At 48.5% G+C, this 14,271-nt stretch overlaps 1 protein-coding gene across 1 annotated transcript in view; it reads right to left on the bottom strand.

The window, feature by feature from the left end:
• LOC144497123 (tenascin-R-like) overlaps positions 1–14,271 on the bottom strand; it is a 291,741-nt gene that overhangs the window by 49,090 nt on the left and 228,380 nt on the right. Inside the window, exon 12 of the mRNA XM_078217919.1 lies at positions 1,974–2,106. Coding sequence (XP_078074045.1) covers positions 1,974–2,106 — 133 coding nt within the window. The remainder of the gene's footprint in view (positions 1–1,973; positions 2,107–14,271) is intronic.

Genomic DNA, 14,271 nt, shown 5'->3' with positions numbered 1-14,271 from the left:
TATCATGGTCAAAGGTGGGTACCAGCAGACAAGAAGGTGGGTTGAAGTGTGTCTACTTCAATGCAAGGAGCATCCGAAATAAGGTAGGTGAACTTGGGGCGTGGATTGGCACTTGGGACTACGATGTTGTGGCCATTACGGAGACATGGGTAGAACAAGGACAGGAATGGTTGTTGGAAGTTCCGGGGTATAGATGTTTCACTAAGTGTAGGGTAGCTGGTAAAAGAGGTGGAGGAGTGGGACTGTTAATCAAGGAGAGTGTAACGGCTGCGGAAAGGCATTTCGAAGGGAATCTGCTACAGAGGTAATATGGGCTGAGGTTAGGAATAGGAAAGGAGCGGTCACGTTGTTAGGAGTTTACTATAGGCCCCCAAATAGTAATAGAGATGTGGAGCAAGAAATTGCTAAGCAGATTATGGATAGGTATGGAGGTCACAGGGTAGTTGTCATGGGGGATTTTAACTTTCCAAATATTGATTGGAGCCTTTATAGGTCGAATAGTTCGGATGGGGCAGTTTTTGTGCAGTGTGTGCAGGAGGGGTTCCTGACACAATATGTGGATCAGCCGACAAGAGGTGGGGCCACATTGGATTTGGTAATGGGAAATGAACCGGGCCAAGTGTTAGATTTGGTTGGGGGAGAGCACTTTGGAGATAGTGACCACAATTCGGTGTCTTTTGTTATTGCAATGGAGAGGGAGAGGGCCATGCGGCAGGGCATAGTTTACAACTGGGGGAGAGGTAATTATGATGCAATCAGGCGGGAACCAAAGCACCCCCAGGAAACCCACGCAGACACAGGGAGAATGTGCAGACTCCGCACAGACAGTGACCCAAGCTGGGAATCGAACCCGAATCCCTGGCGCTGTGAGGCAGCAATGCAAACCACTGTGCCACCCCTATTTAATTCCTTCTTGAAATCAGACATTTTGGCCTCAACTACTTTCTGTGATAGTGAATTCCACACACTCACCACTCCTGGGTGAAATTTCTCTTCACCTCAGTTTTAAAAGGTTTACCCCTTATCCTCAAACAATAACCCCTAGTTCTGGACTCCCCCACCTGTCTGACGCTGTTAGAATTTTATAAGTTTCAATCAGACCCCTCTCACTCTTCTAAACTCCAGTGAATATAATCCTAACTGACGTAGTTTCTCCTCATATGACAGACCTGCCATCCCAGGAATCAGCCTGGTAAACCTTCGCTGTACACCCTCTATCGCAAGGACATCCTTCCTCAGATAAGGACACCAAAACTGCACCTGCTACTCCAGATGTGGCCTCAACCAAAGCCCTGAACAATTGCAGCAAAACATCCCTATCCCTCTACTCAAATCCTCTCGCTATGAAGGCCAGCATACCATTTGCCTTCTTTACTGCCTGCTGTACCTGCGTGCTTACTTTCAGCGACTGCTGCATGAGGACACCGAGATAAAGTGGATGAATGAAGGATGTCCCTGATGGTGGGATTTCCAGAACCAGGGGTCACAACCTAAGGATATAGGGTAAACCTTTTAGGACAGAGATGAGGAGAAATTTCTTCACCCAGAGAGTGGTCAGCTTGCTGAATTCACGACCACGGAAAGCAGTTGAGGCCAAATGATTGAACGTTTACAAGAAGAAGTTAGACATAGCATTTGGGGAGAAGGAGATCAAAGGACATTGGGGAAGGCGGGTCTTTCTATTGAGTCGGATGATCAGCCATGATCAAAATAAATGATTGTGTGGGCTCGAAGGGCCGAATGGCCTCCTGCTGCTCCTAATTTCTGTTTTTATATTAACATCTCTGCCGCAAGAGGAAGATTTGAGGGAGCATGTTAGAAGATGAGGCAGAAGGTGAAAAGATCAGAGGAGCAGTGGAGCTTACTTTAGTGAGTTGTTATTTAATAGATTTGTATTAGATACATCTTTGTGTCAGATGGATTCCTGTACTTAGGAGAGCACTCATACATTTGCACATTCACTTCACTCATACCTGTTGTAAATGAAGCGTGTTCTGGTGTACTTCTCATGGTGCCATGTGCAGACTGCAGTGTCAGTGTGTACTCGGTCATTTCTGACAGGCCCTCCAGTTGAATCCAAGTATCCTCTGCATCCAGTATCAGCTCCTGTAAGAGTGTGCAAGGGAAACATCAAATCAGGGCCTGAACCCAGTCACTTCCCAACCTCCAAAAAAAACTCAAATTCCACCCTGCAGTACGTCCTTTGATAAACCGCTCCGGTCCTCAGACAATTAACGTTTAAACATGGTGTGCACACCTTGGTTGGGAAAGTCAAGAATGCAACATAAAAATCAGATTTAGCCCAGTTAGGAGGGAACATGGGTAACATTCCTCTCACATAAAAGGTGAAACTTCCTCCCAAATAAAGCAATCACAACACTTCTGTTGCAGCTGCTGGTCTAAGATAATCATGTCAAGGGCAGGTTTTCCAGTTCTGACACCACACTGGGATTCGGGGTAGATGTGTTCGGTCAGGATCCTCAGTCTGACAAGGGCAACATGGGCAAAAGCCACAACGCTCAGCAGAGAGATGACTCAATAGTTATTGCAACTACTGAGCTCGCCCATGTTCTTGTACAGGGAATCTTTACATCACAAACATACACCCCTGCTCCCTCCAGCAGAGTTAGAAGTCTCACAACACCAGGTTAAAGTCCAACAGGTTTATTTGGTAGCAAATACCATAAGCTTTCGGAGCGCTGCCCCTTCGTCAGATGGAGTGAAAATCTGTTCTCCAACAGTGCACAGAGACACAGAAATCAAGTTACAGAATACTAATTAGAATGCAAATCTCTACAGCCAGCCAGGTCTTAAAGGTACAGATAATGTGGGTGGAGGGAGCATTCAACACAGGTTAAAGAGATGTGTATTGTCTCCAGACAGAACAGCTAGTAAGATTCTGCAAGATCAGGGGGAAAGCTGTGGGGGTTACTGATAATGTGACATAAATCCAACATCCCGGTTGAGGCCGTCCTCATGTGTGCGGAACTTGGCTATCAGTTTCTGCTCAGCGACTCTGCGCTGTCGTGTGTCGTGAAGGCCGCCTTGGAGAACCCCCCAGCAGACACAGAGAAGTTTGTACAGATACTGCTGGTTTCCCGTGTTTGATGAGTTTAGATGTTACAGCATCAGCACTTAGAGTTTTCTCCATGGCGGGTGAATCAATCGCTTTGCTCAGTTCCTCCATGTGGGATCAGTTCCAGCTCCACTATGAGGGGCAGGTTTTCTTTGGTGCCTGGAGCTTCCTCGGAGTATTCTTCCTGGAATACAACTTCAGGTAGAGTTCCACCATCTCTCCAACTCTTGCAGTTGGTGATGATGTCCCGTATCTTTGTTTCCAATGGATAGGTTTTCTTTGCTGATGGACCTGTTGCCTTTTTGATCTCACCATTGTGCTGATAGTGCACAATGTCAAAGGACATCTGGATATTCTGGCAAATTTCTAACCAGTCGTGCAGTCTGCTGGACTTTACATTGGTGGTGCTCAGTGTATTCAGAGTCTTCACACTTGGCTCTTTGTAATTAATGAGAGCGGACTGATTGACCTCAATATCAGGCTCCCTCACAGTGATGTTAGTATTCACCAAGGAGATGGACATGGAGGACAGTGAGATAAGTGTGGAGCATGCTCATATGCTCGGGCATTTTGAGATCAAGAAAGAAGTGGTGTTGGGTCTCTTGAAGAGCATTAAGGTGGATAAGTCCCCAGGGCCCGATGGGATCTACCCAAGGTCATTGAGAGAGGCAAGAAAAGAGATTGCTGGGGCTCTAAGATCTTTACATTCTCGCTAGCTACTGGAGAGATCCCGGAGGACTGGCGAGTAGCTAATGTTGTTCTTCTGGTCAAGGAAGGAAAAAGGGATAATCCAGGAAATTATAGACTAGTGCGTTTCACATCTGTGGTTGGGAAGCTATTGGAGAGGATTCTTTGGGATAGGATTAACGCGCATTTGGAGAAGCATGGCCTAATTAGGGAAAGTCAGCATGGCTTTGTGTAGGGCAGGTCATGTCTTGCTAACTTGATTGATTTTTTCTAGGAGGTGACGAAGGTGATCAATGAGGTTTGAGCGGATGTTGTTTGCATGGATTTTAGTAAGGCTTTTGACAAAGTCCCTCGTGGTAGGTCCATCCTGAAGATTAAGATGCATGGGATCCACAGTAACTTGGCCGCTTCAGAATTGACTTGCCCACAGAAGTCAGAGTATTGGTGGAAGAGAGTTTTTCTGGCTGGACGTCTGTGACTAGTGGTGTTCCACAAGGATCTGTACTGGGGCCTCTGTTGTCTGTGATATATATATATATGTATATGACTTAGATTAAAACATACGTGGATGGATTAATAAGTTTGAAGACGACACAAAGATAGGTAAAGCTGTGAAGATTGTAGAAGGTTGTTAAAGGATACAGCGGGATATAGGGATATAGATCAGTTGCTGATAAGGATGGAGAAATGGCACATGGAGTTTAATCCGGGCAAGTGTGAGGTGCACTTTGGGAGATCAATTGTTAAGGGGAAGTATATAGTGGATAGAGCTGTGAAGAAGGCCTATAGTGTGTTAGCTTTTATTAACAGGGGGTTGGAGTTTAAGAGCCGTGGGGTTATGCTGCAACTGTACAGGACCTTGGTGAGACCACATTTGGAATATTGTGTGCAGTTCTGGTCACCTCACTATAAGAAGGATGTGGAAGCGCTGGAAGGAGTGCAGAGGAGATTTACCAGGATGCTGCCTGGTTTGGAGGGTAGGTCTTATGAGGAAAGGTTGAGGGAGCTGGGGCTGTTCTCTCTGGAGCGGAGGAGGCTGAGGGGAGACTTAATAGAGGTGTATAAAATGATGAAGGGGTTAGATAGAGTGAACGTTCAAAGACTATTTCCTCGGGTGGATGGAGCTATTACAAGGGGGCATAACTATAGGGTTCGTGGTGGGAGATACAGGACGGATATCAGAGGTAGGTTCTTTACGCAGAGAGTGGTTGGGGTGTGGAATGGACTGCCTGTAGTGATAGTGGAGTCAGACACTTTAGAAACATTTAAGCGGTTATTGGATAGGCACATGGAGCACACCAGGATGATAGGGAGTGGGATAGCTTGATCTTGGTTTCAGATAAAGCTCGGCACAACATCGTGGGCCGAAGGGCCTGTTCTGTGCTGTACTGTTCTATGTTCTATATAGTTGATGGCAGGATCCTGAACAGCACTGATGTACAGAGCAATCTTGGGGTTCAAGTCCATTCTCTGAAAGTGGCCACACAAGTAGATAGGGTGGTAAAGAAGGTTTATGGGATGCTTGCCTTTATTCTTTTTTTACTCATTCATGGGATGTGGGCATCGGTGGATGGGCCAGCATTTATTGCCCATCCCTGAGGGCATTTAAGAGTCAACCACATTGCTGTGGGTCTCGAGTCACATGTAGGCCAGACCAGGTAAGGATGGCAAATTTCCTTCCCTGAAGGACATTAGTAAACCAGATGGATTTAAACGGCAATCGACAATGGTGTCATGATCATCATTAGACTTTTAATTCCAGATTTTTTATTCAATTCAAATTCACCATCTGCCATGGTGGGATTCGAATCCGGGTTCCAGAGCATTACCCTGGGTCTCTGGATTACTAGTCTAGTGACAATCCCACTACACCACCGCCTCCACTGTTGGTCAGGGCATTGAGTACAACAGCCAGAATGTCATGTTGTAACTTTATAAAACGTTGGTTAGGCCGCACTTACAGGATTGCATTCAATTCTGATCGCCACATTGCGGGAAGGAAGTGGAGGCTTTGGAGAGGGTGCAGAAGAGGTCTATTAGGATACTGCCTGGATGATGGGGTATGAGCTATAAGGAGAGGCTGGACAACTAGGGTTGTTTTCGCTGGAGTGGCAGAAGCTGAGGGGAGATCTGATAGAAGTCGATAAAATTATAGAGGCATAGGTAGGATTGACAGTCAGAATCTTCTTCCCAGAGTTGAAATGTCTAATACAAGGGGGCATGCACTTAAGCTGAGAGAGGGAAAGTTCAAAGGAGACGTGAGGGACAAGTTTTTTACACAGAGAATGGTAGGTGTCTGGAACGTGCTGCCAGGTTTGGTGGTGGAGGCAGATATGATAGGGACTTTTAAGGACCCGTGTCCTTAACCCACTCATTCCCAGGTTCACAGGACGAGAATCTGAACTACATTTTGTAAAGTCAGAATTTTTTTTCCACACTTACTAGAGGGTAGCAAGCTGGACTTAATATGGGTGGCACGGTGGCAAAGTGGTTAGCACTGCTGCTTCACAGTGCCAGGGACCCAGGTTCAATTCTGGCCTCGGGTCACAGTCTGTGTGGCGTTTGCACATTCTCCCCGTGTCTGCGAGAGTTTCCTCCAGGTGCTTCCATTTCCTCCCACAGTCCAAAGATGTGCGGGTTAGGTTGATTGGTCATGCTAAATTGACCCTAGTGTCAGGGGGATTAGCGGGGTAAATGTGTGGGGTTATGGGAATATGGCCTCGGTGAGATTGTGGTCAGCGCAGGCTCGATGGGCTGAATGGCCTCCTTCTGCACTGTAAGGATTCTATTCTATGTTTCAGCCTGAACTAATCAGGAGACAAACTAATTTTAGCGGGCCTATTCATGAGAGCAACCATGATGTGGAGATGCTGGCGTTGGACTGGGGTGGGCACAGTAAGAAGCCTCACAACACTAGGTTAAAGTCCAACAGGTTTATTTGGTATCACGAGCTTTTGGAGCGCTGCTCCTTCATCAGGACTCACTTGATGAAGGAGCAGCGCTCCGAGAGCTTGTGGTACCAAATAAACCTGTTGGACTTTAACCTGGTGTTGTGAGACTTCTTACCATGAGAGCAGCAGCAGTGTTTTTTTTAAGTGCCTAACTAGTATTTAGTTTTTAGTCCAACAACCAATAGAGGGAGGGAGATATCAATTGGTAGGGTGTGCTACTCCTGCATGTTGTGGGGTATCATGGATACTTCAAGAGTCCCTGAGGACTACATCTGTGGGAAATGCATCCAGTTGCAGATGCTCACCGAACGCATGGATTGGTTAGAGCAGCAGCTGGAGGTACTGAGGAACACACAATTAACTGAAATTGTTCTGAGATAAAACTACAGAGATGTGGTCACACCCAAGGTGCAGGAAAATAGATGGGTGACCACCAGATGGGGTAGGCAGTCAGTACAGGGGTTCCCTATGGCTGTCTCCCTATCTAACAAGTATGCTGTTTTGGATAAGGGGAGAAAGGTTCAGTGAAGATGTGCGGGAGAAGTTTTTTTACACAGAGGGGGCCCGGAATGCACTGCCAAGTGAGGTGGTTGAGGCAGATACGTTAGTGACATTTAAGACTTATCTGGATAGACACACGAACAGACAGGGAATAGAGGGATATAAACGGTCGGTCTAGATAGGACAACGTGATCAGCACAGGCTTGGATGGCTGAAGAGCCTGTTCCTGTGCTCGACTGTTTTTTGTTGTTCTTTGTTAAGAGACTTTTAGATAAGCACATGGATATGCAAGAAATAGAGGGATATGGACCAAAGGCAGGCAGAAGGGATTCGTTTAATTTGGCGTCATGTTCGGCACAACATCGTGGGCCGAAGGGCCTGTTCCTGTGCTGTACTGTTATATGTTCTATGTACCAGTGTAAGTTTCAGGGCAATCCTCCATACGTTAAAGGACTCAGAAGAAATCTTGACAGTTTAAAAGTGACCAACTCTGGCTGCTGCCCGATGGAAAGTTTTGATGTGGAGATGCCGGCGTTGGACTGGGGTAAACACAGTAAGAAGTTTAACAACACCAGGTTAAAGTCCAACAGGCTTATTTGGTAGCAAAAGCCACACAAGCTTTCGGAGCTCTAAGCCCCTTCTTCAGGTGAGTGGGAATTCTGTTCACAAACAGAGCATATAAAGACACAGACTCAATTTACATGAATAATGGTTGGAATGCGAATACTTACAACTAATCAAGTCTTTAAGAAACGAAACAATGTGAGTGGAGAGAGCATCAAGACAGGAAAGTTTCCCAGAAAGCTCGGCAGGACAAGCATAGCCGGCCTCGGACTGGGATAAGGAAAGGTGTGAGCCAGCCTTGAATATGCAAGCGGCCAGTGGAAGTAGAAAGGCAGACACACCTGTGATCTAATCATTGGAACAAAGGCAGATGGAGACCAGCAGACGAATAAGTAAACAAATCAGCGGGGGGGGGGGGGGGGGGGGGGCAATGGCCATGGAAATCGGCCCATCCCCAGAAGACAAGTAGACCCATCCCACTAATGGGATACCGTTCGGGAAGCTCCGGAGGGACATCAAAAGGACATTAAAATATCAATCAAGGCAGTTTCAGCCTTTTGTGTTTGGACTTGACTCAATTTAAACCAAGACTGCGGGTGATCGAAAGCAGTAAGAAGTTTAACAACACCAGGTTAAAGTCCAACAGGTTTATTTGGTAGCAAAAGCCACACAAGCTTTCGGAGCTCCAAGCCCCTTCTTCAGGTGAGTGGGAATTCTATTCACAAACAGGGCATATAAAGACACAGACTCAATTTGCACATGTAAATTGTTAGCTGGAGAGTGTGGCTGTTCGAATGGGCAGAAGTCAAGATTGAGAAAGCAGACAAGCGAGGCCAAGCTCCTCTTCCAGAATCACAAACTCCCTGCACTGAGACGTTAAAGCTCACCACAAAGGGACCCCTTTTCGGATTGTGAGTATCCCAGCCAACCTTGTGAAGTTCCCGAAGATAGGATAGAGGTTGAGGGAAAGGGGAGGGGTGGTGTACTGTAATTTTAAAGTTCAGTAATCTTGTTTGAACTGTGTAAAGTAAGATTTTACTTGTGTCCGTTAGCATTTCTCCCATAGTGATAGCATAAAGCATAAGTTTTATTCATGTGTGGTGTGGCATTGGAGAGGTTGATTCTATTGTTAAATAAATCACTGTAAGTTTGAAACTCGTTTTGCAGTTCGTCTTGCCTCTTGTTCTCTCATCAACGCACTCTGGCGAGGTCACAGTTTCAATATCCCTGACCATAAATCCGGAGTCCAGAACTGAGGGTTGGAGGCAGGTTGGAGGCAGGTTGGAGGCAGGTTGCTAGCGGAGTGCCACAGGGATCAGTGCTTGGTCCTCTGCTCTTTGTGATTTTTATTAATGACTTAGAGGAGGGGGCTGAAGGGTGGATCAGTAAATTTGCTGATGACACCAAGATTGGTGGAGTAGTGGATGAGGTGGAGGGCTGTTGTAGGCTGCAAAGAGACATAGATAGGATGCAAAGCTGGGCTGAAAAATGGCAAATGGAGTTTAACCCTGATAAATGTGAGGTGATTCATTTTGGTAGGACTAATTTAAATGTGGATTACAGGGTCAAAGGTAGGGTTCTGAAGACTGTGGAGGAACAGAGAGATCTTGGGGTCCATATCCACAGATCTCTAAAGGTTGCCACTCAAGTGGATAGAGCTGTGAAGAAGGCCTATAGTGTGTTAGCTTTTATTAACAGGGGGTTGGAGTTTAAGAGCCGTGGGGTTATGCTGCAACTGTACAGGACCTTGGTGAGACCACATTTGGAATATTGTGTGCAGTTCTGGTCACCTCGCTATAAGAAGGATGTGGAAGCGCTGGAAAGAGTGCAGAGGAGATTTACCAGGATGCTGCCTGGTTTGGAGGGTAGGTCTTATGAGGAAAGGTTGAGGGAGCTAGGGCTGTTCTCTCAGGAGTGGAGAAGGCTGAGGGGAGACTTAATAGAGGTTTATAAAATGATGAAGGGGATAGATAGAGTGAACGTTCAAAGACTATTTCCTCGGGTGGATGGAGCTATTACAAGGGGGCATAACTTTAGGGTTCATGGTGGGAGATATAGGAAGGATATCCGAGGTAGGCTATTTACGCAGAGAGTGGTTGGGGTGTGGAATGGACTGCCTGCAGTGATAGTGGAGTCAGACACTTTAGGAACATTTAAGCGGTTATTGGATAGGCACATGGAGCACACCAGGATGATAGGGAGTGGAATAGCTTGATCTTGGTTTCGGATAAAGCTCGGCACAACATCGTGGGCCGAAGGGCTTGTTCTGTGCTGTACTGTTCTATGTTCTATCTGAGCGATTCGAACCCGCTCACTCCAGGGAGACTGCTGGTCAGGAGATAAAGGATCAGAGTCTCTCTGTTTCTCTCTCTTGGGAACCCACTCGAGTGCTGTGGGTACAGGGTGGCTATTGTCCCACCGACAAGGGAGAGAATCACTCAGGCCTTGGTGGCAGTTTTGGGATAGCTGTGTGATATCAGGATCAGGCTACCGGTCAGGTATAAACGGTGAGCCTGGTTCAGCGCTCTCTCCTGTGGAGTTGCCCCAGTGCGGCATTCCCCAATCCTTTGAAATTTGTAGGAGAGAGACACTCACAGCTATTGGCAGACCCCCAAATACCGGCCCGCAAGTGGAGTAAAAAGAAAGATCCCGCTACAACCAGTCAGCACTATTTCCATTCTTGCTTGCTATATTGTTGAGATTACAGCATTGTAGATAATGTCTTGGAGTATGTTCCATTTCACTCTGGGCTCCTGGCTGGGAATGCTCAACAGCGCCTGTTCAAAGGAGTTGGGGCAGCCTGGTGGCACAGTGGTTAGCACTGCTGTCTCACAGCGCCAGGGACCTGGGTTCAATTCTGGCCTCGGGTCACTATCGATATGGAGCCTGAACGTTCTCCCCATGTCTGCGTGGATTTCCTCTGGATGCTCCAGCTTCCTCCCACAGTCCAAGGATGTGCAGGGTTAGGTGGATTGGTCATGCAAAGCTGACCCTTTGTGTCAGGAGGATTAGCAGGATAAATACGTGGGATTACGGGATAGGGCCTGGGTGGGATTGTTGTTGGTGCAGGCTTGATAGGCTGAATGGCCTCCTTCTGCACTGTAGGATTCTACGATTCTATGAGTTGAGGAAATATTGGTTTATATCTGGGTGACAATGTGGCTGACTTTTGTACGAAGAAAGATTCACTGTCCAATTCCCAATGATTCACTCCCCCAATCCCCAGTGATTTTCCCCTGGGATGCCCAGTTATTAACTCCACAGATCACCAGTGATTCACTCCCCGGATCTCCCAGATACACCCCCGATCCCCAGTGAATCCATATACAGATCCCAAGTGAGTCACTTCCCCGATCCCCAGTGATTCACATCCAGGATCCCCAGTGATTCATTCCTTGATCCCCAGCGATTCACTCCCCCGATCCCCCATTGATACGCTCCCCCGAACCCCAGAAATTCTCTCCCTCAATCCTCAATGATTCACTCCCCAATCTCCAGTGATTCACTCCCCCAACTGCTCTCCAGACCCCCAGTTATTCACTCCCCCAATCCCCAGCTGTGAACTCTCCGATACCCAGTGATTCATTCTATCGGTCCCCCAGATACAACCCCCGATCCCTAGTGAATCTATCCATTGGTCCCAAGTGAATCAATCCCCGATAACCAGTGATTCATTCCCGGCTCCATTAGACAATAAGATATAGGAGCAGCCATTTGGCCCATCGAGTCTGCTCCACCATTCAATCATGGATGATATGTTTCTCAACCCCATTGTCCCACCTTTTCCCCGTAACCTTTGATCCCCTTACCAATCAAGTGCCTGTCCATCTCTGCCTTAAATATACTCAATAGCCTGGCCTATTGTGGCAATGAATGCCACAGATTCACCACCCTCTGGCTGAAGAAATTCCTCCTCATCTCGGTTTTAAACGGTGATCCCTTTACTCTGAGACTGTGTCTTCGGATCCGAGTCTCTCCTACAAATAGAAACATCTTCCCCACATCCCCTCTACCCAGGCCTTTCAGTATTCTGTAAGCTTCAATGAGATCGCCCCTCATCCTACTAAACTCCATTGAGTACAGGCCCAGAGTCCTCAAACGTCAGGCCCTTCATTCCCGGGATCATTTTTGTAAACATCCTCTGGACCCTTTACAAGGCCAGCACATCTTTCCTTAGATACAGGGTCCAAAATTGCTCACAGGACTCCAAATGTGGTCTGATCACAGCCTTATACAGCCTCAGCAATACATCCCTGCTTTTGATCCCCACCGATGCAGCCCCCTCCCTGACCCCCAGTGAATCCATCTGCTGATCCCAAGTGAATCATTCCCTGAACCCCACCGATTCACTCCACAGTTCACAATGATTCACTCCCACAATTCAGCTCTGAAAAAGGGTCATCCTGACTCGAAACTTTGACTCTATTCTCTCTCCACAGATGCTGTCAGATCTGCTGAGATTTTCCATCATGTTCTGTTTTTCTTTCAGATTCCAGCATCCGCAGTATTTTGCCTTTATCCCCAGTGATTAAGTCCACCAATCCACAGTTATTCTTTGCCCAATTCCCAGTGATTCACTCCCCTGATCTCCAACAAGTCACTCCTTGAGCCTCAGCGATTCACCCCCACAATCCTGATTCAGCAGATCCCCAGTTATTCACTTCCCGATTCCCAGTGAATCCATCCACTGACTCCAATGATTTAATAACCCAATCACCAATGATTCACTCAGCAGATCTGCAGTGATTCACTCCATGATCTCCAATGATTAAGTCCACCGATCCCCAGTTATTATTTCCCCAATGCCCAGTGATGCACTCCCCTGATTCCCAGTGATATCCCCCTGGGATCCCAGTGATTCACTCCATGATCCCCAGAGATTTATTCCCTGATCCCCAGCGATTCATTCCTCTGAAACCCAGTGTCTGAATCCCCCAATACCCAGTGATTCGCTCCCCTGATTCCATGATTCACTTCCCTAGATCCCCAGTACTTCACTCCCATAATCCCCTAAGATCACTCCCCCATTCCCCAGTGGTTCACTTCCCCCGATCCCCAAAGATTCACTCCCCCGATCCCCAGTGATTCGCTCCCCCAATCACGAGTTATTCGCTCATTCGATCCGCAGTGATTCGCTCCCCCGATCCCCAGTAATTCTCTCCCCCGATCCCCAGTAATTCTCTCCCCCGATCCCCAGTGATTCTCTCCCCCGATCCCCAGTAATTCTCTCCCCCGATCCCCAGTAATTCTCTCCCCCGATCCACAGTGACTTGCTCCCCCGATCCACAGTGTTCGCTCCCCCGATCCCAGTGATTCGCTCCCCCGAACCCCAGTCATTCGCTCCCCCGATCCCCAGTGATTCGCTCCCCCGATCCACAGTGTTCGCTCCCCCGATCCCAGTGATTTGCTCCCCCGATCCACAGTGTTCGCTCCCCCGATCCCAGTGATTCGCTCCCCCGATCCCCAGTGATTCGCTCCCCCGATCCCCAGTGATTCGCTCCCCCGATCCACAGTGATTCGCACCCCCGATCCCCAGTCATTCGCTCCCCCGATCCCCAGTGATTCGCTCCCCCGATCCCCAGTGATTCGCTCCCCCGATCCCCAGTGATTCGCTCCCCCGATCCCCAGTCATTCGCTCCCCCGATCCACAGTCATTCGCTCCCCCGATCCACAGTGATTCGCTCCCCCGATCCCCAGTGATTCGCTCCCCCGATCCCCAGTGATTCGCTCCCCCGATCATGAGTGATTCGCTCACCCGATCCACAGTGATTCGCTCCCCCGATCCCCAGTGATTCACTCCCCCGATCCCCAGCGATTCACTCCCCCGATCCCCAGCGATTCACTCCCCCGATCCCCAGTGATTCGCTCCCCCAATCATGAGTGATTCGCTCATTCGATCCGCAGTGATTCGCTGATTCGATCCGCAGTGATTCGCTGATTCGATCCGCAGTGATTCGCTACCCCGATCCCCAGTAATTCTCTCCCCCGATCCCCAGTGATTCGCTCCCCTGATCCCCAGTGATTCGCTTCCCCGATCCCCAGTGATTCGCTTCCCCGATCCACAGTGATTTGCTCCCCCGATCCACAGTGTTCACTCCCCCGATCCCCAGTGATTCGCTCCCCCGATCCCCAGTGATTCGCTCCCCCGATCCCCAGTGATTCGCTCCCCCGATCCCCAGTGATTCGCTCCCCCGATCCCCAGTGATTCGCTCCCCCGATCCACAGTGATTCGCTCCCCCGATCCCCGGTGATTCGCTCCCCCGATCCCCAGTGATTCGCTCCCCCGATCCACAGTGATTCGCTCCCCCGATCCCCAGTGATTTACTCCCCCGATCCGCAGTGATTCACTCCCCTGATCCCCAGTGATTCGCTCCCCCGATCCCCAGTCATTCGCTCCCCCGATCCCCAGTGATTCGCTCCCCCGATCCCCAGTGATTTGCTCCTCCGATCCCCAGTCATTCGCTCCCCCAATCCCCAGTGATTCACTCCCCC

This window comes from Mustelus asterias, chromosome 8, assembly GCF_964213995.1.
Source record: "Mustelus asterias chromosome 8, sMusAst1.hap1.1, whole genome shotgun sequence".
Lineage (NCBI taxonomy): Eukaryota > Metazoa > Chordata > Chondrichthyes > Carcharhiniformes > Triakidae > Mustelus > Mustelus asterias.
Note: the sequence above shows the minus strand (reverse complement) of the source record. Positions and strands in the feature narration are given on the sequence as shown.